This window comes from Trachinotus anak, unplaced genomic scaffold (genome assembly GCF_046630095.1).
Source record: "Trachinotus anak isolate AG129_WGS33_773 ecotype Australia unplaced genomic scaffold, CSIRO_AGI_Tana_v1 ptg000012l, whole genome shotgun sequence".
In the NCBI taxonomy this organism is placed as follows: domain Eukaryota; kingdom Metazoa; phylum Chordata; class Actinopteri; order Carangiformes; family Carangidae; genus Trachinotus; species Trachinotus anak.
This window is the reverse complement of record NW_027273863.1, coordinates 2,776,279-2,802,921: the sequence shown is the minus strand read 5'-3', so window position 1 is coordinate 2,802,921 and position 26,643 is coordinate 2,776,279. Positions and strand designations below refer to the sequence as shown.

The 26,643-nt window shown below is 42.9% G+C and overlaps 1 protein-coding gene and 1 long non-coding RNA gene across 3 annotated transcripts in view; both read left to right on the top strand.

Moving 5' to 3' along the window:
- Window positions 1-18,323, top strand: part of LOC139628542 (uncharacterized) — a 39,776-nt gene extending 21,453 nt beyond the window's left edge. Inside the window, exon 2 of the long non-coding RNA XR_011692806.1 lies at window positions 16,171-18,323. This is a non-coding gene — a long non-coding RNA (uncharacterized lncRNA). The remainder of the gene's footprint in view (window positions 1-16,170) is intronic.
- On the top strand, window positions 1,497-16,815 carry LOC139628540 (protein NLRC3-like). Of its 2 annotated transcripts, XM_071490282.1 has the most exons (10): window positions 1,497-1,584; window positions 3,780-3,911; window positions 4,147-4,266; window positions 8,300-8,378; window positions 8,535-8,763; window positions 8,919-10,722; window positions 10,837-11,010; window positions 11,104-11,277; window positions 15,252-15,298; window positions 15,454-16,815. In XM_071490282.1, the coding sequence occupies exons 2-10, from the start codon at window positions 3,823-3,825 to the stop codon at window positions 15,990-15,992; spliced, it is 3,255 nt and encodes a 1,084-aa protein (XP_071346383.1). In that variant the 5' UTR covers window positions 1,497-1,584; window positions 3,780-3,822; the 3' UTR covers window positions 15,993-16,815. The 2 variants fall into 2 exon arrangements, with proteins under 2 accessions (XP_071346383.1, XP_071346384.1); XM_071490283.1 differs by lacking the exon at window positions 10,837-11,010.
- Window positions 18,324-26,643: the final 8,320 nt, after the last annotated feature.

The window sequence follows — 26,643 nt, the reverse complement described above, 5'->3', positions numbered from 1 at the left end:
ACAAACTACGGGAGAGAAAAAAAAATACAAAGTTAATAAAGTAGTCGAGAGAGAGAGAGCGCCCAGTGAATCATGGAATCCCCCAGCAGTCTAGCTCTATAGCAGCATAACTAAGGGATGGGTCAGGACATACCCGAGCCAGCCCTAACTATAAGCTTTACTAAACAAGACAGTTTTAAGCCTGATCTTAAAGGTAGAGAGGGTGTCTAACGAATTACAGTAGTCCAGTCTTGAGGTAACCAATGCATGAACTAGCTTTTCAGCATCCTTTAGACACAGAATGGGTCTGATTTTTCCAATGTTGCGCAGGTGGAAGAAGGCTGTCCTAGAGACTTGCTTTATATGTGAAGTAAAGGACAAGTCCTGGTCAAAAATGACACCAAGGTTTCTGACTGTAAACAACAAAGTGTGTTTAAGGATGAAAGGAAAAGAATCTGAAAAAAATCTCCTTGCATTTTTTTCCATGAGTAGCTCAAAACACCTAGTGACAGTGATCCTGCAGCACTGTTCTCCTGACCTGGAGACTTTCATCATAAACTGCAGGCCCTTCTACTCCCCCCGTGAGTTCACCTCATTCATCCTGGTCAGTGTTTACATCCCACCACAGGCCACAGCAGATACTGTGTGTGGAGCGGACCAACCCGGACTCCGTAGTTATTGTCCTTGGTGACTTTAACAAAGGTAACCTCAACCACAAACTGCCCAAATACAGACAGTTTGTTAATTGCCCGACCAGAGAGGGGAACACTCTGGACCACTGTTACACCACAATCAGTGGTGCTTATCACGCCGTCCCCCGGGCTGCACTGGGCCACTCTGACCATGTCATGGTCCACCTGATTCCCACATACAGGCAGAAACTAAAACTGTGTAAACCTGTTGTTTACAAGAACCTCCAAGAACCTCCAATTGCACCAGTCACCAAAACAAATTCCTTGTATGTGGAAACATACTTGGCAATAAAACTGATTCTGATTCTATAAAGCTGGTCTTGGAAAATTACTATGAAGCTGCCTACTTTTACTGTATGTCCCTTCCAGAGAAGACAATTGAACTTTTTGAGTTTTAAACTCTGTAATAGAATGGGTACACAGTAAAAGTACTTCAAAGTATTGGTATACGTAGCCTAAGAAGTACTAAATCCAAAAATATCAGGCTCATAAACTACTTATGGAAGAAATTTCTTTTATCCAAATTTAGTCAAATAAGGATTGTTTTTCTCTAGAACAGACAGCTTCATAGTAATTTTGCAAGAGCTATAGGTGTTTTGAACTAATCATGGAACAAATACAAGGAGATTTTTTGGGAATGATTTCCCCACGCCACCTTTTACCTTGAAACCTGGACGTACTCCTTGGTGGGATTTGTAGTAGCTTTGGAGTGCCTCACTATATTATACTGTATATGCAATTTCATTTAAATTAAGGTGAAAATATTGCAGTATATGTCCAACAGCTGGAAGTTATTTCCAGCAGTTGTTTTACCCTGACTACCGTAAACATTTGATCAATTGTGCACTCGAAATACGGAGCGGCTGGTTTGACCTCGATAACGTTGTGACGCAGATTATTTTCTCCTCTGAAGGTAACGTGAGCAGTTTTTAATGTTTTACTCTATAACACCTGTCGTTACCTGAATCACCTCACCTTCAACTTATCGTTGTGTTGTTGTTGTTGTGTTATTATAATGTTACTGTAACTGAGTCAGAGCTGTAACTGTAAAGTGTGGACCGACATTAAACGTGTCCACCATGTTGTGTGAAAAAGAAGCGGTGCAGTAGAAGCGGTGGAATCAGAGCAGAAGCAGAGTTAGTTGATGGTCAGTAGTTGAACACAGAGTCGTTATTACTGTGCAGCTCCACTTCCTGAGGACTGGAGGCAGCTTTTCCCGCCTCAATCAGCCTGTAGAGGAGGCGGAGATGAGCCGCTGCTCTCCCGCTGTCTGAGCCACTAAATGCGGCCTGAGCTCGGCCGGACAGCCGCTGGAGAACAGCTCTGACTTTCTGTGGGTGAATGGTGTCATTAGATTTAACTACAGGACTGATGTGGACACAGTGGCGGGCTGAGGGGCTAACAGGGTTTTTAAGGCTCTGTATGAGATCATCCTTTGTAACTACACACACCACAAGACTGCTGACATCTTCTAAGTCAGTCTCTACTGTGTTGATGCAGTCGCTGTGTTTGCGTGGTTCAAATGATCTGTTATCAAACTTTTTTTATTTATATTTTATTTTTAAAAAACGTGTTGAACAGACAGCGACAAATAGACATACAGGACATTGTGACCATGAAACACAGTAGATGAAGTGTACATTATAGAGGTAGGTGTGAATGTGTATGTGTGTGTGTGTGTGTGTGTGTGTGTGAGAGAGAGAGAGAGGGGTCTGTGTGTGTTAGTGATGAGACGACAGTTTCCAGTCTGATTGATAAAGTTTTGCTTATAATTTTTGGGACTGTATTGGTTAATGATATGGGTCGATAACTGGCGCTGAAGTGGGATCTTTGTTTGGTTTTTCTTATAAGTGTAGTGTAGCCAGTACTCATGTGAGGGGTATGGCTTTATTTTCGTAAATTTTGGGTATTACTTTGAAGAACAGTGGTGAGAAAAAGAAAAGTCAATACAGGAGTATGATTTATGACAGGGTGAATGAGTATTCATTACTGGTGGGATTGATCAGCGTCCAGATATCCATCAGTCCATAATCTGACATATATTGTTTAAGTGAGGAAGAGGAGTGGTTTGGTTTATTAGTGGATGTTGATGATGAGCAGTGCATGTGTGGGTCCAGTACTGTGTTGGAGTCAGCATGATGTGTGAGTCAGGGAGATTAGATAATACTGAGAATATGGAGTTAAAAACAGGGGAGTCTGTGTTGGGACCACAGATGTCTGCTAGTGTTATCGTGTCTTTTCGAATAGTTCCAGTGATGATGATATAATGTCCTTCTGGGTCAGTCAGTGTTGAAGTATGAGAAAGAGGAATATTCTTACTGATTAAGATTGAGGTGCCTCGTTTCTTTTGATATGTCTGGCTAATCCATCTGGCTGTAAGTTTCTGAGATTCTCCCTCTGAGGTGATTTTCTTGAATAAAACAGATATCAGATTTTAATTTATTTAGGTGATGTAATATTTTTGTTCTTTTAGTGGGGGAGCTTATTCCTCCTAAGTTCCATGAGGTTATTTTTACTGGTAGTACAATGTTATTTTGTGCCTTCTGTTCCTCTGCATTTGATCAGTTCTTTGTGCTTGAAATGTTCCAGTTTGGTGATGATGGGACGTGGTAATTTGTTGGTACGAGTGCCGAGACAGTGAACGCTGTTCAGAAAGACAGTTAACACCACATCTAATGAGTCAGAGTCTCCTGGTTCTCCAACAGGAACTAGAGACAATTCTTATGTTTGACATCAATACTGACTATTACTCCCTGTCACTGATCAGTACTGAACATGTCATATTGATTATTTAGTCCATATTGTTGGATCAATGTCAGTTCCAATCAGTTGATCTCAGTCCTGTGGATGTTAATGTCGGTCCATCGAGTGTGTGCTGGGCTGCTCTTCACCTCACTGCAGCTTCATGACTCCATCTAGTGGACAGATAGTAGAAGTACAGCAGCTTCCTCTTCCTCACACTGCTGTCTGACTGTATTCAACTGACACTGATATGAACCAGAGAAGAAGAGTCAATCAGTGGAGGAGCAGCTGATATTTTTACATGAGAAATGATGTCAATTTCAGTTGGTGTGCAGATGAATGATTTGTGTTTGTCTCCATATGAAGGTAGAAAGTGTGTGTGAGCTGATGTGGATGTGAATCCAGCAGCATGGATCAGTGTGAGGACAGAGAGGAGGGAGACCCTCCCTCTAAAACCACTCCATGTAGGGACCATGAGAGCCAGACCAGAGCTCAGAGGTGAGATGAGGATCTCTAACTGTCCATGATTCTTCTCCATGTCAGAGCTTAGCACTCACATCACTGCTCCATCATTTAGATTTCAGACAATCTGTTGATCAAAGGTCAGAATTTCAAACTGACACAAAGTCTTTTCACACTAAATGTTAGTTCTTGTGTTTATTTCAAAGATTGAACATATTTTTCATCAGTTTTTATTCAACATGCACATTTATCAGTTCTGTTGTTGTTTTAGGAGCCAGCAGCAGAGACCTGACTCTCCTGAACCCAGCTGTCCGTCTTTAAAGAGCGACGGGTCGAAGGAGTGGTTCGTTGACTTTAAAAGAGGACGTCCATCAGATCACCATGATCAGATGTAAGCTGTAACTGACAGTAAAAGTCTGGTTATTGTAGAAAAGAAGCAGTTTGTACGACGTGTTGTTTTTTTTTTTTTTTTGTTTTGTTTTTTTTTTTGTCCTGTCCCAATCATCATTGGCAAGCAGTATGAGTGGTCTGGATGCCTTGTGTTGTTGGGGCAGATTTACTCTGCGGAGGAGGAGTGTGGGATACTCTTCCTGTCGTATATTTTTACTTTATTCGTCGTATATTTTAACTTTATTAAGACAACCGGACCGCATCAGGAATGAGAGTGGACAGCAAGAGGAAAACAGAGAGAATATGGGGAAAAAGAAAACGGGGGAAAAAGAAAACCGGGTACGACGTGTTGTTGGACCAGGTCTAAAATCAAAGTGTTTCTGTCTGTTGTGAACATCCACACTGGAAAGTGGAGGTCAAACTGTGACCATCATAGAGAGGGGAAGACGCGTGATGTGGTTTAGATATGGAGATAACGTCTCCCATGTTCAGACAGTCTGTCCTGGAAGACATTCACAGTGTTGACTAGGGCTGAACAATCAATCCAAATATGATGAAGGTAAAATGTGTCACAACATTGCACCATAAGTGTTGTGGTGCTACAGAGACTGTATAATACGGATCATCCCTTATTTGCTGCGTCCCGTATTGATTCAATACGGGATGCAGCATTTTTGTCCCGTTTTCTGTGCTGTGAATAATATGACGTCAAGTAAAAGCAAACTAGTTCTAGTCTACAAGTGAACTGGAAAAGTTCATCAATGAGCAGTTGACTGATGAGGTATGAGTATGGTGCCTTTTATAAAAAAACGTAACCAGACAGTGAGGTGTACTGATGGATCATCTGATAGAGGGCAGTTCTTAAACCCTTATATTTAATGGCAGTGGTTTGAGTCAGACCCGAGGCCCTTTGCTGCATGTCATCTGCTTTCCTCTCTGATACTAATTGTGAAGCTGTAGTACGCTGCACTTTTTGTTAATTCTGATATTTTTGGGTTATAACACATGAAAGAGTGTGTATCTGCATTTTGAAATCTCTGAAAATGTTGCATATGTTGTATAGTGCCAAATCATAATATGCATTATCTCAAATAAACAAACGCAATTGGGGGGGGGGGGGCTCTCTCTCATATCACACTTGTATTTGTTGTATTTTTTTAAAATCTCCCTGAAAATCTAATGTGAGCAGCTTATACAGTCCTTATCGGCGTGAATAGCACCATTCGACACTCAATAAAGTCATTTTGCTCCATGGTAAGTTTAAGGTCACTATGCGATAAGATACTGACAGCGCACTGACAGAGCAGCAGAGAGTTCTTCTCTTATGGTTAGGCAGCTTCCTGCTCCCCTCCCTTGTGTTTCCAGTGTTTCCCTCTCCCTCTTGTGTGTGTCTGTCCTCGTGTGGTCCGTGTCTGTGTGTGTGTGTGTGTGTGTGTAGCAGGCTGGGCATAGTTGACCTACTTTCAGATTCCTTCCAAGACCATCTACACACCTGACGCTTGTCAATCAAGACTCCACCATTTACAGTATCTCTACCCGGATCTCATCACAATTCTTCACCAGATCCTTGTGCTACTTAACATGGTAGTTGCCCCAGCTAGTATTTTTTGATTTAGTGCTCCTCATACTCCTACATACAACTTATCTTAGGTCACCCCTGGCTCTAGATCCACAACCCCCACATTGACTGGTCTATTAATAAAGTTTTGGGTTTGAGTGATTTCTGCCATTGCCATCTGTCTTCAGTCTGCTCTACTATCACCTACAGATGGCACCTTTGGTCAGGCTACAAGCAATCCAGAACCATTGATCTTTCCAACATTCCTGCAGAGTATTATGATCTGAAACAGGTATTCAGTAAAGAGTTCTCTCTCTGTCTCCATCCACATCGGCCCTATGACTGCACTATAGACCTGTTGCCTGGAGCCACCCTACTTTCCACTCGCCTCTACAACTTGACACAATAACATAAAGGCATAGATAAATATTTACAAGAATCACTGGCAGCAGGTATAATCCATCCTTACTCCTCCCCACTGGGAGTTGGTTTCTTTCTTGTGGAGAAGAAAGATCACACTCTGAAGCCCTGCATAGATTTCCATGGCCTCAGTATCATCACAGTTAAGAATTAATACCCACTGCCTCTCATTAATTCAGCCTTTGAATTCCTACACGGTGCTTCAATCTTCTCCAAACTGGTCGAGGCAGACGGCCGCCCACCCTGAGCCCGGTCCTGTTGGAGGTTTCTTCCTGTTAAAAGGGAGTTTTTCCTCCCCCCTGTCGCCAAGCACTTGCTCTTTGTGGGAACCGTTGGGTTTTTCTCTGTAACAAAGTAAGGTCTTGACCTTACCCTGTAAAGTACTTTGAGATAATGTATATTATGATTTGGCACTATACAAATAAAATTGAATTGAATTGAATCCAAACTTGACCTCAAAAATGCCTATCACCTAGTCTGCATAAGGGAAGGCCATGAAGGGAAGACAGCTTTCAGTACCCCACTGGGTCACTTTGAGTATCTTTTGTCTTAACCAATTCCCCTGCTGTTTTCAGGCCCTGGTGAACAATGTCCTCAGAGGATGTCTGAACTGGTTTGTCTTAGTCTACTTAGTCAATATCCTGATCTTTTCCAGTAACCCTGAAGAATTCTCCCACATCTGTCAGGTCCTCCAACAGCTGGAGAATAAATTGTTAGTGAAAGCTGAAAAGTGTGAATTCCACGTGGACACAGAGTTTTTTGGGGTATATTAAGAGTGGACAGGCTATGGCAGACCCTGAAAAGATCCATGCTGTAGTTGAGTGGCCCCAACCTTCCACCAGGAAACAGCTACGTTTCCTTGGCTTCACCAACTTCTATATTGCAGGTTAATGCGAGACTTCAGAAAAGTGGCAGCTCCCCTCACCAGACTCACCTCCACCACTCGCCCCTTCCACAGTATCTTGTGGTTTGGGAGGGGTATGGTCCGGAGGAAAGATCCTGGATTACTTGTTCCCTTATTCTGGACATGGTCAGAGAGATCCACTGCACCCATCCTGATGAGCCTGGAGGTGATCGTTAATAGAGGGTACTGTTATGGTTAGGCAGCTTTCTGCTCCCTGCCTTGTGTTTCCTGTGCTTCTCCCTCCCTCTTGTGTGTGTTTCTCCTCGTTTGGTCCATTTCTGTGTGTGTGTATGTGTGTGTGTGTGTGTGTGTGTGTGTGTGTGTGTGTGTGTGTGTGTGTGTGTGTGTGTGTGTGTGTGTGTGTGTGTGTGTGTGTGTGTGTGTGTGTGTGTGTAGCAGGCTGGGCGTGGTTGACCTACTTTCGGGGTCCCAAGACCATCTTAAACACCTGCTGCGCATCATCCAATCAAGACTCTACTCATCTCCAGGCTTCACCAGATCGTTTTGATACTCAGTGTGGTAGTTGCACCACAGTATTCCCGGGTTGTCCTTGTTGTGCTTCCTAAAGTAATCTTCGTTTCCCTGTGCTCTAGACTCAGCATGTTCCCTGCTTCTGTCACCACGTCCGACCAGCTCGTCTGTGAACCTGTTTTCACCAGTGAACTGGTCTGGAACTCTGTACACCTGCTCTGTCAACCACCTGGAGACTTCTGTCGCGCTCCTCCACCCAAGAACTCTCCAGTCCCACTGATCTGCCTGGAAGAAGCCACACCAGACCAGCCTTCCCCACATGCTCACCAGCTACTATAGCCGTCTCGAATTTGATAATAAAACTCTCAAAACTGAGTGTCTCTGGTGCCATCAATCCTCGCTTGAGTCCAGATATAAAGGGTCTCATTACATCTTCCGACCATCAGAGCAAAGTGAGAAATACCCACAAATCTGTCATTTATTTCCATGACGCTCCTCTCACATCTTGCACAGGCAGGTGGGAGCTGGGAGCTGCCCAGTACAGCCAGTCTAATACAAGCACATTGAGCAGCTCCACTGGAGCAGCTGGAGGATCTAGGTGCCTTGCTTCAGGGCTCTTCAGCAGTGTTAAGTGAATGTTGAGTGAACCGACATAATGTGACCTTATTGATTCCTTCACAGAGTGGACCAGGAGAGCTCAGAGGTTCCCAGTGGTCAGTCTGCCCAGCAGCATCAAACACACCTGGACTCCATATTTATGGTCTGTACATGTACAACAACTACTTTCACATCTGCTCACAATAATTTCCATGCTGCACTTTTAGACCAGTGGATTGTCAGTCTGTCCAACATGGATCTGATGTTTGGCTCCATGGTTGTAGTTTGATGCTGTCACTCATGTAGTTTTCTTTTCCAGCTACTGGAGGAGAACATAGTGAAATTTGTCAAGAATGAGCTGAAGAAGATCCAGAACCTTCTAGGACCAGATTACCCAGAACGCTTAGAGAGTCAGAGGGAGGATGAGGAGGTGTTGGATGGTGAGGATGAAGTGCAGAGGAGGAGCAGCAGAGAGGCATTAGTGAAGATGACAGTGAACTTCCTGAGGAGGATGAAGCAGGAGGAGCTGGCTGACTGTCTGCAGAGCAGTAAGAGGATTTCTCTAAAGATTCAACATGATGGAGAAATGAGACATTTACCAACATCTCAACACATGAGGGCATTATGTTCATATATGTATTCTTTATGGGAATTAAAATGTTAGATTTTCTTAATGAATCTTATTTCTTTCGTGTTCATCCAGGGACTCCTGCTCCACTTTGTCAACATAAACTTAAATCTGAGCTCAAGGAGAAGTTCCAGTGTGTGTTTGAGGGGATCTCTAAAGCAGGAAACCCAACCCTTCTGAATCAGATCTACACAGAGCTCTACATCACAGAGGGAGGGGCTGGAGAGGTCAATGATGAACATGAGGTCAGACAGATTGAAACAGCATACAGGAAACCACACAGACCAGAAACAACCATCAGACGAGAAGACATCTTTAAAGCCCCACCTGGAAGAGATGGACCAATCAGAACAGTGATGACAAAGGGAGTGGCTGGCATTGGGAAAACAGTCTTAACACAGAAGTTCACTCTGGACTGGGCTGAAGACAAAGCCAACCAGGACATACAGTTCACATTTCCCTTCACTTTCAGAGAGCTGAATGTGCTGAAAGAGAAAAAGTTCAGCTTGGTGGAACTTGTTCATCACTTCTTCACTCAAACCAAAGAAGCAGGAATCTGCAGGTTTGATCAGTTCCAGGTTGTGTTCATCTTTGACGGTCTGGATGAGTGTCGACCTCCTCTGGACTTCCACAACACTGAGATCCTGGCTGATGTCACAGAGTCCACCTCAGTGCACGTGCTGCTGACAAACCTCATCAGAGGGAAACTGCTTCCCTCTGCTCACCTCTGGATAACCACACGACCTGCAGCAGCCAATCAGATCCCTCCTGAGTGTGTTGACATGGTGACAGAGGTCAGAGGGTTCACTGACCCACAGAAGGAGGAGTACTTCAGGAAGAGGTTCAGGGATGAGGAGCAGGCCAACAGGATAATCTTCCACATCAAGACATCACGAAGCCTCCACATCATGTGCCACATCCCAGTCTTCTGCTGGATCACTGCTACAGTTCTGGAGGATATGTTGAAGACCAGAGAGGGAGGAGAGCTGCCCAAGACCCTGACTGAGATGTACATCCACTTCCTGGTGGTTCAGTCCAAACTGAAGAAGGTCAAGTACGATGGAGGAGCTGAGACAGATTCACACTGGAGTCCAGAGACCAGGAAGATGATTGAGTCTCTGGGAAAACTGGCTTTTGAGCAGCTGCAGAAAGGAAACCTGATCTTCTATGAATCAGACCTGACAGAGTGTGGCATGGATATCAGAGCAGCCTCAGTGTACTCAGGAGTGTTCACACAGGTCTTTAAAGAGGAGAGAGGGCTGTATCAGGACAAGGTGTTCTGCTTCGTCCATCTGAGTGTTCAGGAGTTTCTGGCTGCTCTTCATGTCCATCTGACCTTCATCAACTCTGGAGTCAATCTGATGTCAGAGGAACAAACAACATCAAAGAAGGCAAAAAGAAGAAAAGTCCAATCTACAGAGACAGACTTTTTCCAGAGAGCTGTGGACAAGGTCTTACAGAGTCCAAATGGACACCTGGACTTGTTCCTCCGCTTCCTTCTGGGTCTTTCACTGCAGACCAATCAGACTCTCCTACGAGGCCTGATGACACAGACAGGAAGTGGCTCACAGACCAATCAGGAGACAGTCCAGTACATCAAGACAAAGATCAATGAGAATCTGTCTGCAGAGAAAAGCATCAACCTGTTCCACTGTCTGAATGAACTGAATGATCGTTCTCTAGTGAAGCAGATCCAACAGTCCCTGAGGTCAGGACTTCTCTCCACAGATGAACTGTCTCCTGCTCAATGGTCAGCACTGGTCTTCATCTTACTGTCATCAGAAGAAGATCTGGACGTGTTTGACCTGAAGAAATACTCTGCTTCAGAGGAGGCTCTTCTGAGGCTGCTGCCAGTGGTCAAAGCCTCTAACAAAGCTGTGTAAGCGTAGAGATAGTTGGATTTATTCATCTTTATGTAAAGATACTTCTGTCTGTTCAACAGTAGAGAAAATAAATTCTTCTCTTCTTTAATTCCGTATGATCATCTCTTCAGACTGAGTCACTGTAACCTCTCAGAGAGAAGCTGTGAAGCTCTGTCCTCAGTCCTCAGCTCCCAGTCCTCTAGTCTGAGAGATCTGGACCTGAGTAACAACAACCTGCAGGATTCAGGAGTGAAGCTACTGTCTGCTGGACTGGAGAGTCCACACTGTACACTGGAAACTCTCAAGTCAGGATTCATTAACCTGTTTATCTGATGACTGTTTAACAGAGCACCAAGTGTTGACAGAGGGTTCCTGTGTGTTGTTTTGTGTGTCTGCAGTCTGTCAGGTTGTCTGATCACAGAGGAAGGTTGTGCTTCTCTGGCCTCAGCTCTGAAAATCAACCCCTCCCATCTGAGAGAGCTGGACCTGAGCTACAATCATCCAGGAGACTCAGGAGTGAAGCAGCTGTTTACTGGACTGGAGGATCCAGACTGGAGACTGGACTCTCTCAGGTATGGACAGACGATGTCTGATAGAGGAGAAGAGCTGGAAACATTTCCTCTGTCACAGCTGATGACAGAGGAGGATGTACAGAAGTTCTTTGCTTCAGCAGAACAATCCCAGAGACTGTTGTTACGTTCCCCAATGAATAACAAAATATCAAAAAGTAAGAGTCACAATCAGGTTTTCAGGTGGCTTGGCATGTTACCACAGGCAATCTGGTAGAGAGTGAGAGGATGACCAGAGCTTTTATGCAGGTTTGATGAGTAATGAAATGCAGGTGTGTTGGCTTGCCATTGCTGTGGCCATGACCTTGCTGGGAGAAAGCAGAACACATACACAAAGAGACAGGGAGGGGGAGACAAAACAAAAACTAGAGAGCAGGCTGAGGTTCAAACAGGATTATGGCAGAGGAAATAAAATAATTAAATCAGGTCGCACCATCATGTCTCTGTCTTCTAAACTATTGATGATCAATAATCACCTGAACCTCTCTGAGATCCTGATCACAGGTCGTCTGTCAGCAGGTTATGACCCATAGTTAGGTTTTGTTGCATGGTGACATCTAGTGGTATTAGTAATTATGACAGGAGCAAAGGGAAAAGCACAATGACGTAGTTTATAGAGCGACAAAGTCCTCGTCAGGAGGAGGTTGGGATGGACGGATGGGTCAACAAAACACAGAAATATGACACAGGAGAGCTGTGTTCGATTCCCATGTGAAAGTAGCAGTTTATGTTGTTTCTATTATCCATGACCAGAGACCTTGAAAGGGAGTCGGGTCAGTGGAGGTCCAAAATGCTTCATCGTCATGCGATTCATGGAGACTTCACATAGTTCCTGAAAGTTATATGCTGGCAATTTGATAATGACTTTAAGAAGAGACAGAATTGTGGTTAACAGACAGAAAAATGAATTGATTTACAATGTATGGGTTTACATCACTATAAAGAAAAAAATGTTACTATTTGAGGACATACAGTCTATGTTTGAGGATAACAGCTAGCATCAGCTACCTTGTTGACATTTTTAGGCTAACCTCACCTTGGTTAAAAAGTGTGTTCCTGTTGGAAAACAGAATATTTCAAAGTTCAGATCAGATTTAATTTTCTAATATTCCTTTCAGTAATCCCATGGTAACTGAGGGTTAATTGATCTTAATGACTAATGTCATCTTTATGACTTTCAGATAGGATAGCAGGAGACTGACAGGTGAACATTAATGATTGTCACATATTCATTTCATAAATCTCCAGTAAACTCAGAAACATGAATAGTATGTGAAGTGGTTTGTGCCTGTCTTCTGTCTTACATAAAGTCTGCACCATGGTTTATTGTGCTGCATGTGGATGCTACATTCAGTCAGAACAATGAGGATTTAACTCAGGTCAGCAGGAGCTACCTTACATCACTAAAGAGGCTAACAACAAGAAATGTGTGAGGTCATTAAACACTGCATTTGCACTTTTTCCACAAGGAAAGAACATATCATTAGCTTCATGTTTGGTTTATTCAAAACAAGAGGAACAGGGAAAGGCTTGTAAAACCCAGGGAGTTGAGACAGAGTGAGAGTGCTGTCTGACTGCAGAAAATGTTCAAGCTCCACTGAATCCCTCTCTGGTTCATGTGCTGAGAGAGGGAGAAAAAGACAGAGAGAAAGGGGTAGACATACTCTACATCTGTGAAGATTCTCAGTCATCCAGTTCATGGTTACTGCTCCTCCACCTGCAACATCATTTGTGCCCTCACTGTTCCTGACTTGTAACATCACTGCTCCTCACCCTGTAGCACCCCTGACATACAGGATGCAGAATCCAACAGTATAATATATAATACTATTAATAATATTAATGTAATAAAAATCATATTAATATAATATACACCAACAATACACTAAATAGAATGATAGCATACATGTTTACTATTTAGAGTACTTTTATGTTAGTATACCTTTAGTTTTAAACATGAATCCCCATTTATTTCTCAAAATTGACCTATTTTAACCTTTCAGCCTCAAATATACGGTTTTGCCATGTATGACAAAAAGCTGGCTTTATTATTGTGTAAGGGTAGCTTGTACCCCAAAATGGATATTCACACACACTCCACTGATATATTTCACTACCCCGACCCCCCACAAAAAATCATGTTTCAAAGCAGATCTTAAAATTAATAGGCTGCTCCTGGCTAATGTTGTGTGTTGCTGATCTTATCCATATCCAGTATCTCAGTCTAATCTGTTATCTGTTAACGTCCCTAAATCTTCTAATTTAGTGGGGAAATCCACTAACCTGCTTTAATGCACGTTAACTTGATTCGGCTGTACCAATAATATACAATCACATTCTTTACAAGTCTTACCTTTCAAACATATGTCCCAAACAGCATATTCTGTTGCTACTCCACTGTGCTGCTACTATTAGCTGCTAACTTCCTGGAACTATTGAGACGCTCCATGATCCACCATTGCTGCAAAAACATGGTCCATTGGAGTGAACAGAGATGATGTCAATCTCTCTTCAAGGACTCTGTCCATGACCATTTGTTGTTATTATTGTAACCATGACAACAAAGATCAGCTAATGTTGAGGAAGTACTTGTTTGAACCCAAATCAATTCCACTTCCCAAATTTTCCCAAAGTTTCGCTCCAGTCGAGGGGAAATAGGAGTGCAACATAAAAGTTGAAGGAGGTTTCTGCCCCGGTCCCCAAAGTCAATGTGGAAGCAGCGTATTGTCATGAAGTGAAGTCATTTATTACAAGTGTTAGAAGCAACAACTTCAGGGTGAACCAAGGCCAAAACTATAATCAGAAGAAACTCTCTCCCAGAAAGTGCTGACTAACCCGAGGTGAAAACAAAGGAAACTAAAGACACCAACTAAACCTGGCTCCCTAAGGTAAAGCAAAACAGGAGGAAACAGAAAAAATAAAATGGCAGTTCACCCCTGCAGCTTCAGTGCTATTTTCAATTATGTGAATTCATCTATTTACATCCCCCAAAACAAAACCCACATCTATTTCATACTGACAGCGACACTGGGCCTGATCAAAAGTCACAGTTGACCAAACTAACAGACAGAACTAACACTCAATCAGACTGGGGGCCGGGACAGAACCGAGCTGCTGCTGTCAGCTCTGTCACTGGAGCACAGGACAAACCATGGAGTTTAAAATGCTGGATATTGTGAAGCAGCCGACCAGTAGCCGCCACTTCCCCAGCCAGGCCCATGCATCCAGCCAATCAGGAGGGGCCCAGAGGTGGCACACACGAAGCTCCTCTCAGACAAAGAGCACTCACTCTCACACAAAAAAACAGTCACAGTCACACCACAGTCATACAAGAGAGGAAACTGGACATTAGTCAATAATACTGCCAGGGCACTAACACCATCTTTTCCTAAACCTGACCAACCATTGACCATTAATATAGAAACCATGGCGACGAAGGGTAGGGACAGCTGCTGTAGGAGCACTATTTCAGGAGACACTCTTATAGGTGGTATCAGAGGGTTGTTGTTCAGGTTGGAGGACTGGTTGAAAAAAAACTCATTGATGTGAACAGTTGAATAATTAATGTTTTTGAGTGAATGTTTTGAACATGAAACAGCTGTTTTCAGTCTGTCTCTCGCTGCCCAGACAAATCTGACACCAGATCAGATGAAGACACAAAGTGGCTCCTTAATGAAAACTGTACAGCAGCTGTAGCTTCACTAGTCTTCCTCTCTGAGCCTCTTCCTCTTTGCTCTACAGTTTCTCTGACTTCCTCTGGACTTTGACTTGAAGTCAAATCAAAATGTGGCGACAGACGCTCGTAAGATAAAGACTCCACTTCCTGTTTCTCTGTGAATGTGCATCCATACATACAAGCCTCCATTTGAACACATCTCTCATACACACATCAAACAATGTGTGTATGAGAGCCATGTAATGTCCATGTCTGCATGCTGAAAGAGAACGTGCTGGTCTGACCCCACTCCTCCTTTCAGGGTGGAGCCTGGTGGAGTCCGGTGGTTGAGACCAGGTCTGAGGAGGTGTAAGTGTGTTTTTCATTGATTCATGAAAACAAAGCAGCACATTCAACCATCTTCAAACTGCCACATCACTGATGTCATGAGTCATCATCAGACTGTCAATAACTGATCAGGTGATAGATCAATAACTGCAGCTGTGTCTTGTTCTCTCCATCAGATTCCTGTGAACTCACACTCGACACAAACACAGTGAACACAAAGATCAAACTGTCTGACAACAACAGGAAGATGACGCTTGTGGAGGAGGATCAGTCGTATCCTGATCATCCAGACAGATTTGACCAGTCTCCTCAGCTGCTTTGTAGAACTGGTCTGACTGGTCGCTGTTACTGGGAGGTCGAGTGCAGAGGAGATGTTTACATATCAGTGAGTTACAGAGGAATCAGAAGAAGAGGAATCAGTAAAGACTGTGTGTTTGGAGGGAACGATCAGTCCTGGAGTCTGTTCTGCTCTGATGGTTTTTACTATGTTTGGCACAATAACATAGGAACAGATATCTCCTCCTCCTCCTCCTCCTTCTCTGTCTCTCACAGAGTAGCAGTGTATGTGGACTGTCCTGCTGGCACCCTGTCCTTCTACAGAGTCTCCTCTGACTCAGTGATACACCTCCACACCTACAACACCACATTCACTCAACCTTTGTATCCTGGGTTTAGGTTCTGGCCCAGTCCTGGTTCCTCAGTGTCTCTGTGTTGAGTGTAGCAGAGAGAGCCTCTGTTGAACTGAGAGAAGAACTGGTTTTTGTTTCTGTCCCAGTCTCTCAAGCTGCTGGAAGACTTGTCAAAGGTTTTGAGGTCCTGGGTTTTAATCTTCAGGTGACTCAGTAAAGTTTGAAGTCCAACACTCAAAGTGAAAACTGAAAAGACATTTAGAGGTGGTGTGTTTGATCCTGATCATGTCAGAAAGTTCTGCACCCTGAGTAAAAACTGAGCAGCTTTTACAGGCGATGTCTATTAAATCACAAGTTCAAATATTCAGCCTTACCTGAAACCACCACACTCAATCCTACTAACCACACTCAGGAAGCTATATAAACCCCACCCTTTGCGCTTCTGAGTTCTTTTCTCTCCAAACCACCATGTCCAGAACAAAAAATCTATGTAAGAATGGAAAAAATATTATTTCATTAACAGTGAAATGATTGTTTAATGGCTCTTCTGTTTGAATGCTTGTTCACATATTTATTTGTATTGCATTAGATTTCTGTGTTTAATACTTGAATGAAATGGTTAGGATTCATCTGCCTCGTTTACTTTATTTTGTTAGTGCTGAGATTTAGTTTATATGAAATTGTATTTATTTTTGTCTTTATGTATTTGATCTACATTCATATAGTACAGGCCAAAAGTTTGGACACACCTTCTCATTCAATGCATTTCCTTTATTTTCATGACTATTTACATTGTAGATTCTCACTGAAGGCATCAAAACTATGTATGAACACATGTGGAATTATGTACTTAACAAAAAAGTGTGAAATAACTGAAAACATGTCTTATATTCTAGTTTCTTCAAAGTAGCCACCCTTTGCTCTGATTACTGCTTTGCACACTCTTGGCATTCTCTTGATGAGCTTCAAGAGGTAGTCACCTGAAATGGTTTTCCAATAGTCTTGAAGGAGTTCCCAGAGATACTTAGCACTTGTTGGCCCTTTTGCCTTCACTCTGCGGTCCAGCTCACTCCTAACCATCTCGATTGGGTTCAGGTCCGGTGACTGTGGAGGCCAGGTCATCTGGCGCAGCACTCCATCACTCTCCTTCTCGGTCAAATAGCCCTTAGACAGCCTGGAGGTGTGTTTGGGGTCATTGTCCTGTTGAAAAATAAATGATGGTCCAACTAAATGCAAACCGGATGGGATGGCATGTCGCTGCAGGATGCTGTGGTAGCCATGCTGGTTCAGTATGCCTTCAATTTTGAATAAATCCGCAACAGTGTCACCAGCAAAGCACCCCCACACCATCACACCTCCTCCTCCTCCATGCTTCACGGTGGGAACCAGGCATGTAGAATCCATCTGTTCACCTTTTCTGCGTCGCACAAAGACACGGCGGTTGGAACCAAAGATCTCAAATTTGGACTCATCAGACCAAAGCACAGATTTCCACTGGTCTAATGTCCATTCCTTGTGTTTCTTGGCCCAAACAAATCTCTTTTGCTTGTTGCCTCTCCTTAACAGTGGTTTCCTAGCAGCTATTTGATCATGAAGGCCTGATTCGCGCAGTCTCCTCTTAACAGTTGTTCTAGAGATGTGTCTGCTGCTAGAACTCTGTGTGGCATTCATCTGGTCTCTAATCTGAGCTGCTGTTAACTTGCGATTTCTGAGGCTGGTGACTCAGATGAACTTATTCTCAGCAGCAGAGGTGACTCTTGGTCTTCCTTTCCTGGGGCGATCCTCATGTGAGCCAGTTTCGTTATAGCGCTTGATGATTTTTGCGACTGCACTTGGGGACACATTCAAAGTTTTCGCAATTTTCCGGACTGACTGACCTTCATTTCTTAAAATAATGATGGCCACTTGTTTCTCTTTACTTAGCTCATTGGTTCTTGCCATAATATGAATTCTAACAGTTGTCCAGTAGGGCTGTCGGCTGTGTATCAACCTGACTTCTGCACAACACAACTGATGGTTCCAACCCCATTAATAAGGCAAGAAATTCCACTAATTAACCCTGACAAGGCAAACCTGTGAAGTGAAAACCATTTCAGGTGACTACCTCATGAAGCTCATTGAGAGAACACCAAGGGTTTGCAGCGCTATCAAAAAAGCAAAGGGTGGCTACTTTGAGGAATCTAAAATATAAGACCTATTTAAGAGTTATTTCACACTTTTTTGTTAAGTACATAATGCCACATGTGTTCATACATAGTTTTGATGCCTTCAGTGAGAATCTACAATGTAAATAGTCATGAAAATAAAGGAAATGCATTGAATGAGAAGGTGTGTCCAAACTTTTGGCCTGTACTGAACATGGAAAAAAAATCATCCATCCCTCCATCCATTGAGTGAAAATAAATTGTTGGAATGGTCTTTGGATCCTGCTTTTAAATGTGCACTGCAAATGAGATGCTCACTGAGCCACCACCTTCATGGTAATTTTTTCAGTGTGTGCAGTGTCTCTGACTAAATGTCTCACGGTATTAGAGACTCTTCGGGTGTTTTTCAGGTGTTCTTCAAATTTGATCCTCAGGTGACTCAGTGAAGTTTGAAGTCCAACACCCAAAGTGAAACCTCAAAGGCTCTGAGGGAAACTTGTCAAACTGTCTTTCAGTGAGTTAGAAAGCTCCTGACTCCCCTGAAGAGTCTGAGCCTGAGTCTGATCACATGTGGCTTCCTGTCTTTAAACCATAGACTCTTTATATACAGTCATTGAGCATCGCTGAGCTCCTCATGGGTACGACTAATATCAGAATACTGCTCTCTTCAAGCCACACAAACCAACCACAAGCTCTTTGATAAGTCGATAATTTCTCAATTGCAGGGGAAAAATGCCACAAAAAAAACTTAAAGGAAGCAACAATCAGAGGAGAAGGCTCACCCCAGCCCAGCAGAAGATGTAGACAATGTAGTCTCTCAAACAAGACTTGGTGGCCAAATGGAAGAAAAGGCTACAGCATAGTCAAAAGAACTAGCCATACTAAGAGACCATTTCTGAGATTTAGAGGCAAGATTTCAGCACTGTAATATCCATATCTTGGAGGGGAAGGAAGGATGCAAGCATGGGAGACAACTATCTCAATTTTTGGTTAATTTGCTAAAAGAATCTCTGAGTCTGGGAGAAACTTCTGTCCAGACTGGACACACTGCACTCTGCATTGGTATTGTTTCATGACATGTTAAGTAAAGTTCATTTCCTCTAGTCAAGGTTGTCTTGCAAATGTATGAGGGACATAGGGACACTTAAGTGAAGTGTGAGGTTAATGTCTTGTGAAATATTAGAGCAATTGAAGAGATAAGTTACATTGAGTTTTACCTTTGTTACTGTGTGGATCTCACATGGTAAGCAGATTGACTAATTCATAAGAGACTGGAAGAACAGGCAGACTCTGCGCGAGGGGACAGGCTTTATTTAGGTTTGTTGTGCAAGAATGTTGGAGTTGCTTTTTATCATATGTTCACAAGATGATTTTTTCCCCTCTCATTCGTTCTTTTTGCTTCATTCTCTTTTCTTTTATCTGGGAATTTCCAAAGCAGTCTTTTCAGAACTATGGACAGCAGGGCATAAAGATCAGGCAGTGGCATTATCTGAGAGGTAGTCTTTGTGGTGATAGTTGATAGAAGTATAGGCAGGGATGACACCACACTGACTAGTTGGAACGTGAGGGGACTGAATCAGCATCCGGTTAGGAGAGGGAAGGCATTCTCATATTAAAAACTGATGTAGCGTATCTACAAGACTTATTGAACAGAGACCATACTAAATCCCGCAGAGGAGGATTCTCACAAATCTTCCACTCTTACTTCAATAGCAAAAGAAGGGGAGTGGCCTTTCTTCTCCAACAAGACGTGCAGTTTGAAGAGTCAATACAACAGCACAGTCATATCACATCAGTGTCCACTACTTTTGAAATGCTTTCCAGAAAACATACCTGTCCAGTGCACTTGGCACCTGAACCCAAGTCTACTCACAGAAAAAACTTTGTTGACTTTATAAACACACACATAGACCTATTCCTTGAAACAAATGTGTCGCCTGAGATAGGCAACTGCACATGGGAAACCATGAAAGCAAAGAGATAATCTCACTTCAGGCAGAATTTGATTCCCTGACTAATGATAACGCTACAGATCTCTCTTTAAAATCATGATGTAATTTTTATGAACATGGGTTGTGTGCCAGGAAGCTTTGGTGTCCTTATCTCAAACTGTTGAAAACAAGGGATTTAGAATTAATTTAAAATGTAAACAAGCTATTCGCTCATCCTGTGTTTTGGAAAACAACAATTTTGCTCCACCTCTTGTATATCCATCTTTTCAACTATGGCATTGGAGTCAGATTACAGGTGTGAAGGTCCTCTTTAAGAAAGAGCACTTTATTTCCTTTAAACAGTTGATATTTACAAGTACGTAGTAATGTCAAAACACACTTCACCCTAACAAACCCTCAGAGTTCTCGGATAGATGACTGAACATGGATCCAGTTGGCAGAGGCTTGGCATCTGGACTATTATTACATTACATTACTTTTATTACAATATTCAGAAGGTTGCCTCCCTACCACTTACTCACTCAGGAAGGCGGTGGGAGGAAAAATCTGGAATCACTTTGTCGGATATAGACTGGCATGCTGCAATCACTCTGGTACACTCTTCATCAATGTGCATAAGACGTGAGTTGATAGAATTTAGGGTCCTGCATAGACTGCACCTATCAGTAAGTAAGCTGGCCAAACTCTATCCTGGTTTAGATCCAACCTGCATCAGGTGCAGTCAAGACCCAGCCAGCCTCAGTCGTATGTTTTGGTTATTCCCCAAACTGTTACTATTCTAGACAGGTACATTTAACACCTTATGTGCAATGTGGTTATTGATCCTAACAAACTGACATTGTCCCGCAGGGAACACTAATTACAAATTATCAGGCTATGGCTATAGCATTTTCCACCTTACTGGCTAGACCAGGGGTCGGCAACCTTTAACACCGAAAGAGCCATTTGATCCGGTTTCCACGGAAAAGAAAACACTGGGAGCCGCAAATACTTTTTGACATCTAAAATGAATTTATTTATGAACGCATTTATTAAATAGAAAGAAAAAATATTTAAAAAAACAACAACAACAACTTCCCTTTCATGCTTCGGGGTTCACCCCAGCCGTACACTTATTAGTGCTTTGACTACCCTTTTGAAGATGGGCTATCATCTTATCTAAAATGAAGATAACACTGTATATATTGCTTTTTCTTACCTTTACACTTTGTATAAACAACTAAAGTGTGTTGCTTATGAAATCCACGAAGTGCTACAGAGAAAATTAAATTTTATCTATGTAATGAACACATTTTGAACATTTTGAATTCTTGAAAAAATAATACAATGTCTGAATGTCTCTTTCAAATAAATTAAAAAGCTGAACTTAAATTATCCATGTAGCAAACAAAAGCAAAAAAATGCCGTGAGCTGTCATCCTTATATCGCCTTTGGGCTTTCAGAGCATGTAGCGGAGCCTTGACCTGAATTTAAAAAATAAATTGGGGAAAAAAGCACTGTGTCACTAAACAATGAAAAATAAATATTTGCAAAATATCTGCATAAATATTTATTTTACCTGGTTAATGGGACTTCTGCTCCTGAACCTCTGCGCACAGCGTCTGCAAATCGGGGCTGTACGAAGTCACTCTCATCTTTACGCAGGACTGTAAGCTGTCATCTGTGAGGCGTGAGCGGTGTTTGTTTTTAATGTAGTTCATGGTGGAGAATAGCTGCTCACATACATATGTGGATCCGAAGATCGACAGGACTCCAAAGGCATATGTCTTCATGTTCATGTAGGTGTCGGGGATGGCATTCCATGTTTCAAACACGAGTTTGTCCGGTCTTGGAAGGTTCTCAATATCGCTCCATTTGTGATTCTGAGCAAGAGTGGCCTTCTGACGGGCAACATCTTCAAGGTCCTCTGTCAAGCGTTTGAATTTGGACACCCACATGTCTTTGTCAGCTATGTCAGCCAGCTCCAGCTCCAGATCAGGTTGACTTACACCTGCAAATGCAGTCACATTTAGCAGGGATGGATCGATGTTCAGGGGAGTGACGGGGAAGGACAATGTGGTTTTTTCCTCTCTGAACTCACGGAATCGTTTCCCAAACGATGCTTGCATTGTGGTGATTGCAGACTGCAAATACTCTGAATTGATCACCTTGTGAGCTTGTTTGAACTCCCTTAAAGAGGGGAAGTGAGACAGTGTGCCTCTCTGTAAATCTTTGGCTAAAACTGTCAGTTTGCGCTCAAACGCTAACACCTCCTCCAGCATGTGTAGCGCTGTGCCTCCTCTCCCCTGAAGAATTGTGTTCAGCGTGTTCAGGTTCGCTGTCATGTCCACCATGAAGTGCAGCTTTTCCAGCCACTCTGGCTGTTCCAGCTCAGGAAAGGTGAGCCCTTTGCTGCTCATGAAAGTTTTCACCTCTCCCAGACATGCAGCAAAACGTTTCAGCACCTCTCCTCTGGACAGCCACCGGACTCTGTTGTGCAGCAGGAGATCAGAGTATGTGCTGTCCACCTCTTCCAGTAACGAACGGAACTGGCGGTGATTTAAACCTTTTGCCATTATTTTATTGACAATCTGAATGACAACATTCATGACCTCTGTGCATTCTGAAGGAAAAGTTTGCGCGCACAATGCCTCTTGGTGCAGGATGCAGTGAAAAGTGAGCAGCTTTCTATCCAGTGACTTCTGGATAGAAAGCCACAAAGCCCCTGTGCGCTCCAGTCATACTCGGTGCCCCATCAGTAGCCACTGACACTAGGTGGGTTGTTTTTATTTCTTTGGCTCGTAAACAATCAAGCACAGCCTCACAGATGTCCTCCCCCCGTGTCTGGCCTTTTAGTGGTATCAGCTCGACCATTTCTTCCTGTGGTCCAGCAGAGTTCACATATCGGCAGAACAGCGCTATTTGTTCAATGTCACTTTTGTCTTTGGACTCATCACAGGCGATTGAGTACGCTGCAGCTGAATTGATGTCTTTAATTTGCTGTTTTGTGATATTTTCTGCCATTTTTATGGTTCTGTCTTTGACAGTCTTCGCAGAGAGAGGCATCTCTCTGATTTTCTGCACAATTTCATGCTTGTTTTTAAAGTCCGCGAATAGGTGTTCTGAAATCTTAAGGAATGATTGTTTCATATAATCTCCATCTGTGAACGGTTTCCCATGCCTGACTATTTCTTGAGCGGCCACAAAACTTGCATATGTAGTTGAATTTGCAGACTTCACCCACTTCTTGAAGTGATTTTTCGTCAGATCAGCCTTCCGCATCAGTTCCGAAACAGCTTTTTTTCTTTCTTCTCCCTCTGGATATTTTTCAGCAAAGGCTCTGTGTGTATTGTTGAAATGTCTTGCGACATTTGACCGTTTATTGTTAGACAGTTTTTCTCCACAAATTAGGCATACTGGTAGGCCACTCTCATCAGAGGTAAATGCAAATGAATCTGCCCAGGCATCATTGAATGTTCTATTTTCTTCAGATATTTTTCTTTTCTTACATTTCTCCATACTTGGCCTTGCTGGGGTTGAAAGTCGCGACAAATGGACGGCGTTTTGGCGGGTATACCGCTTTCGCGAGTATGACATTTATTTTGAGCGACGAAAAACAATAAAATATATTTATTCTAATATGTCAAGATCACAATAATCTTCCAATTTAGAACTAAAATATTAAAGAACTAACACAAATAAAATACACTTCAATTAAATACTTAGTTTTTTTTTTTTTGTAATTTATTTTCCCAAGCCACTCAGAGCCGCAGTATAAGGATGAAAGAGCCGCATGCTGCTCCGGAGCCGCGGGTTGCCGACCCCTGGGCTAGACGTTGCATACTTTGCAGTTGAAAAACAGTTGTGCCACCATCTCACAGACCCTGGGCTTCACCCAGAACTATTGTAAGAGCTGATAACCATTTCTGAATTACTTTGAGCTGAGTTTCCTTCCATCAATACACTCACCCCCACCCCCCTTTTATTTTTGAGACTTGTTTCTCTTTTTTCCCTAATTTTAATTTTACACATTATATTCTATGTATCTCACCACATATGAACCTAATTTATAATCTATTTTACATTTATGTTTCTGTGTCTTTCTTTTGAGTATTGAGTGCTACTGTGTTTGTTTAGCAGATGTGAAAATCAATAAAAAGGGTTAGGGTTAGGGTTATTGTTGAATAATAATATATGAAGTGCAAAATATATTTTGTAGGGCAGTAAATTACATGATGAATGCAAACAAGCATCAGATCCTTCATGGGACAGAAAGCTGTTCTGAGATCAAATGTAAGGAGAGATATCACTTCATTTCAGTATCATTCTGATTGATGTCTATTTTTAGCTTTAATTTACTCTGACAGCACCACACTAACTAACTCTGTTATGTTGGCCTTTGAGTAAAAAAGTCAGGAATAATGCAGAGGATTGCATATTGCTTGTTGTCTGTCTACAGCAGGGGTAGGCAATTCATTTTCCCAAGGGGCCACATGAGGAACTGGGACTATTGTGGAGGGCCAGACCAATAAGCTGAACTCACTACTGCTCAATATTAATTTTATCTCTTTATAAAAAGTAGTCGATTATATGGTTTTGATTAGCTGCTACAGGTAAAAGTACACTACTCACAATAAGTTAGGGATATTGTTATTTACATGAGTGCTTTTCCTATTTGGTCTGAATTTTAATGAAATAAGTAAAAGTTCCCTTTGATATTACTAAGAATGAATGAGAAGAAACACCATTTTCATTAGTTTAATATTTATTACCCCCAAAATTTAGACAATAACAAGGATAGCCCTGAATGTTTGGGTGGAGCATTATCATCCATGAACAGAAAGTTGGGGGTGTGCTGGCGGAATTGGGGGATGATGATGGGTTCTATGATGTCTCTGAGGTAAGAACATGCAGTGACTGAGCCATCTACAATAACCAAATCTGTTTTGCGCTGACTGGTGATGCCTGCCCAGACTGTTGCACCTCCTCCACCAAAGCGAACCCTGGGGACCATGTTGACCTCGGCGTATCGCTCACGTCGCCTTCTCCAGCAACGCTGACGACCATCAGTTCTGTGCAAGGTGACCCGACACTCATCAGTGAACAGGACGGTAGACCACTGCTACATTGTCCAGGTCACATGGTCTTGTGCCCACTGCAAACGTTCACGGTGGTGTCTTGGTGTCAGTGGAGTCACCTGCAACCGTCGTCTGGCATTCAAGCCAAAGCGGTGGAGTCAGTTGCGAATGGTTTGTGTGGAAACCCTAGTACCCCTCACATCTCGTAAACGGGCCTGCAGCTGTGTGGCAGTTGCATAACGATGTCTGAGTGCATAGGTGCTTAGGTACTGGTCATCGTTGTGGTCTGTCACTCGTGGGGCTCCACTCCTGGGTCTGTCACGAACTCTGCCAGTAGGTCTGTGTCTTGATGCAAGTCTGCCGATGACACTTTGAGACACACCAAGTTCACGAGCAACATCTGACTGCCTGCCACCGACCCGAAGGCGCGCTATGGCCAGGTGGCGCTGCTCGTCCGTTAAGTGATGTTGTGTGTTCATGGCTGTTTGAATGATGAACTTGGAATGACTTACTGACAATCAGAATCTGTTTTATTGCCAAGTATGTTTCCACATACAAGGAATTTGTTTTGGTGATTGGTGCAATTGGAGGTTCTTGTAAACCACAGGTTTACACAGTTTTAGTTTCTGCCTGTATGTGGGAATCAGGTGGACCATGTCATGGTCAGAGTGGCCCAGTGCAGCCCGGGGGACGGCGTGATAAGCACCACTGATTGTGGTGTAACAGTGGTCCAGAGTGTTCCCCTCTCTGGTCGGGCAATTAACAAACTGTCTGTATTTGGGCAGTTTGTGGTTGAGGTTACCTTTGTTAAAGTCACCAAGGACAATAACTAAGGAGTCCGGGTTGGTCCGCTCCACACACAGTATCTACACAGTATCACAGTTTTGCCGGACAGCTCTGTGTCGCGATCTGCTCTGAAGAGTTGGAAGTCGGCCAGCTCCAGCGCAGAGTCCGGAATCGATCCACACAGCCACGTCTCCGTGAAGCACAGAACGGAAGATGAAGAAAAGTCTCTGTTCTTCTGCACCAGTAGCTGAAGTTCATCCAGCTTGTTGGGCAGTGAACGTACGTTGGAGAGAAAGATACCTGGGAGCGGTGTGCGAAGTCCGCGCCGGCGGAGACGTGCAAGCGCACCAGCACGTTTTCCTCTCCTCCGGCGTTTCACTGCGAGATTTTTTCACTTTTTATACCCACAGAATGTTGAAATTGATGCCACATTGAAAAGGGTTGTCTTTTAGTTTTTTGGTATTGGCCCCAATATGTAAGGCACACTGTACACAGTGAGACCATTACGTGGAAAACACAAAATGAGGTGTGTCTATCACCCCAATACAATTGCCTCCCTATCCCAAAAATCTCTGAAGTGAAACAAACACCATATGTATGAAATCCACTGAGTCTCTCACAATATCCCAAACTTATTGTGAGTAGTGTAAATGTTAAGATTAGGATATGAAAATGTGGGGCAGGCACAGTAAAAAAAACAACCAACATTATATCACTATTTAATATTAATAATCATTATTTCACTCTTAACTGTTTTGAAGTCTTCAAATTGCCTTGAAAACTCACCATGCCGTGCCC

What these genes read in the sequence shown, in the direction of transcription:
- LOC139628540 (XM_071490282.1), top strand. Translation starts at nt 3,823, where the DNA reads ATGGATCAGTGTGAGGACAGAGAGGAGGGAGACCCTCCCTCTAAAACC. An exon ending in ACCTGGACTCCATATTTATG is followed by an intron (nt 8,379 to 8,534) that starts GTCTGTACATGT and finishes TTTCTTTTCCAG; the next exon opens with CTACTGGAGGAGAACATAGT. An exon ending in AAAGCCTCTAACAAAGCTGT is followed by an intron (nt 10,723 to 10,836) that starts GTAAGCGTAGAG and finishes TCATCTCTTCAG; the next exon opens with ACTGAGTCACTGTAACCTCT.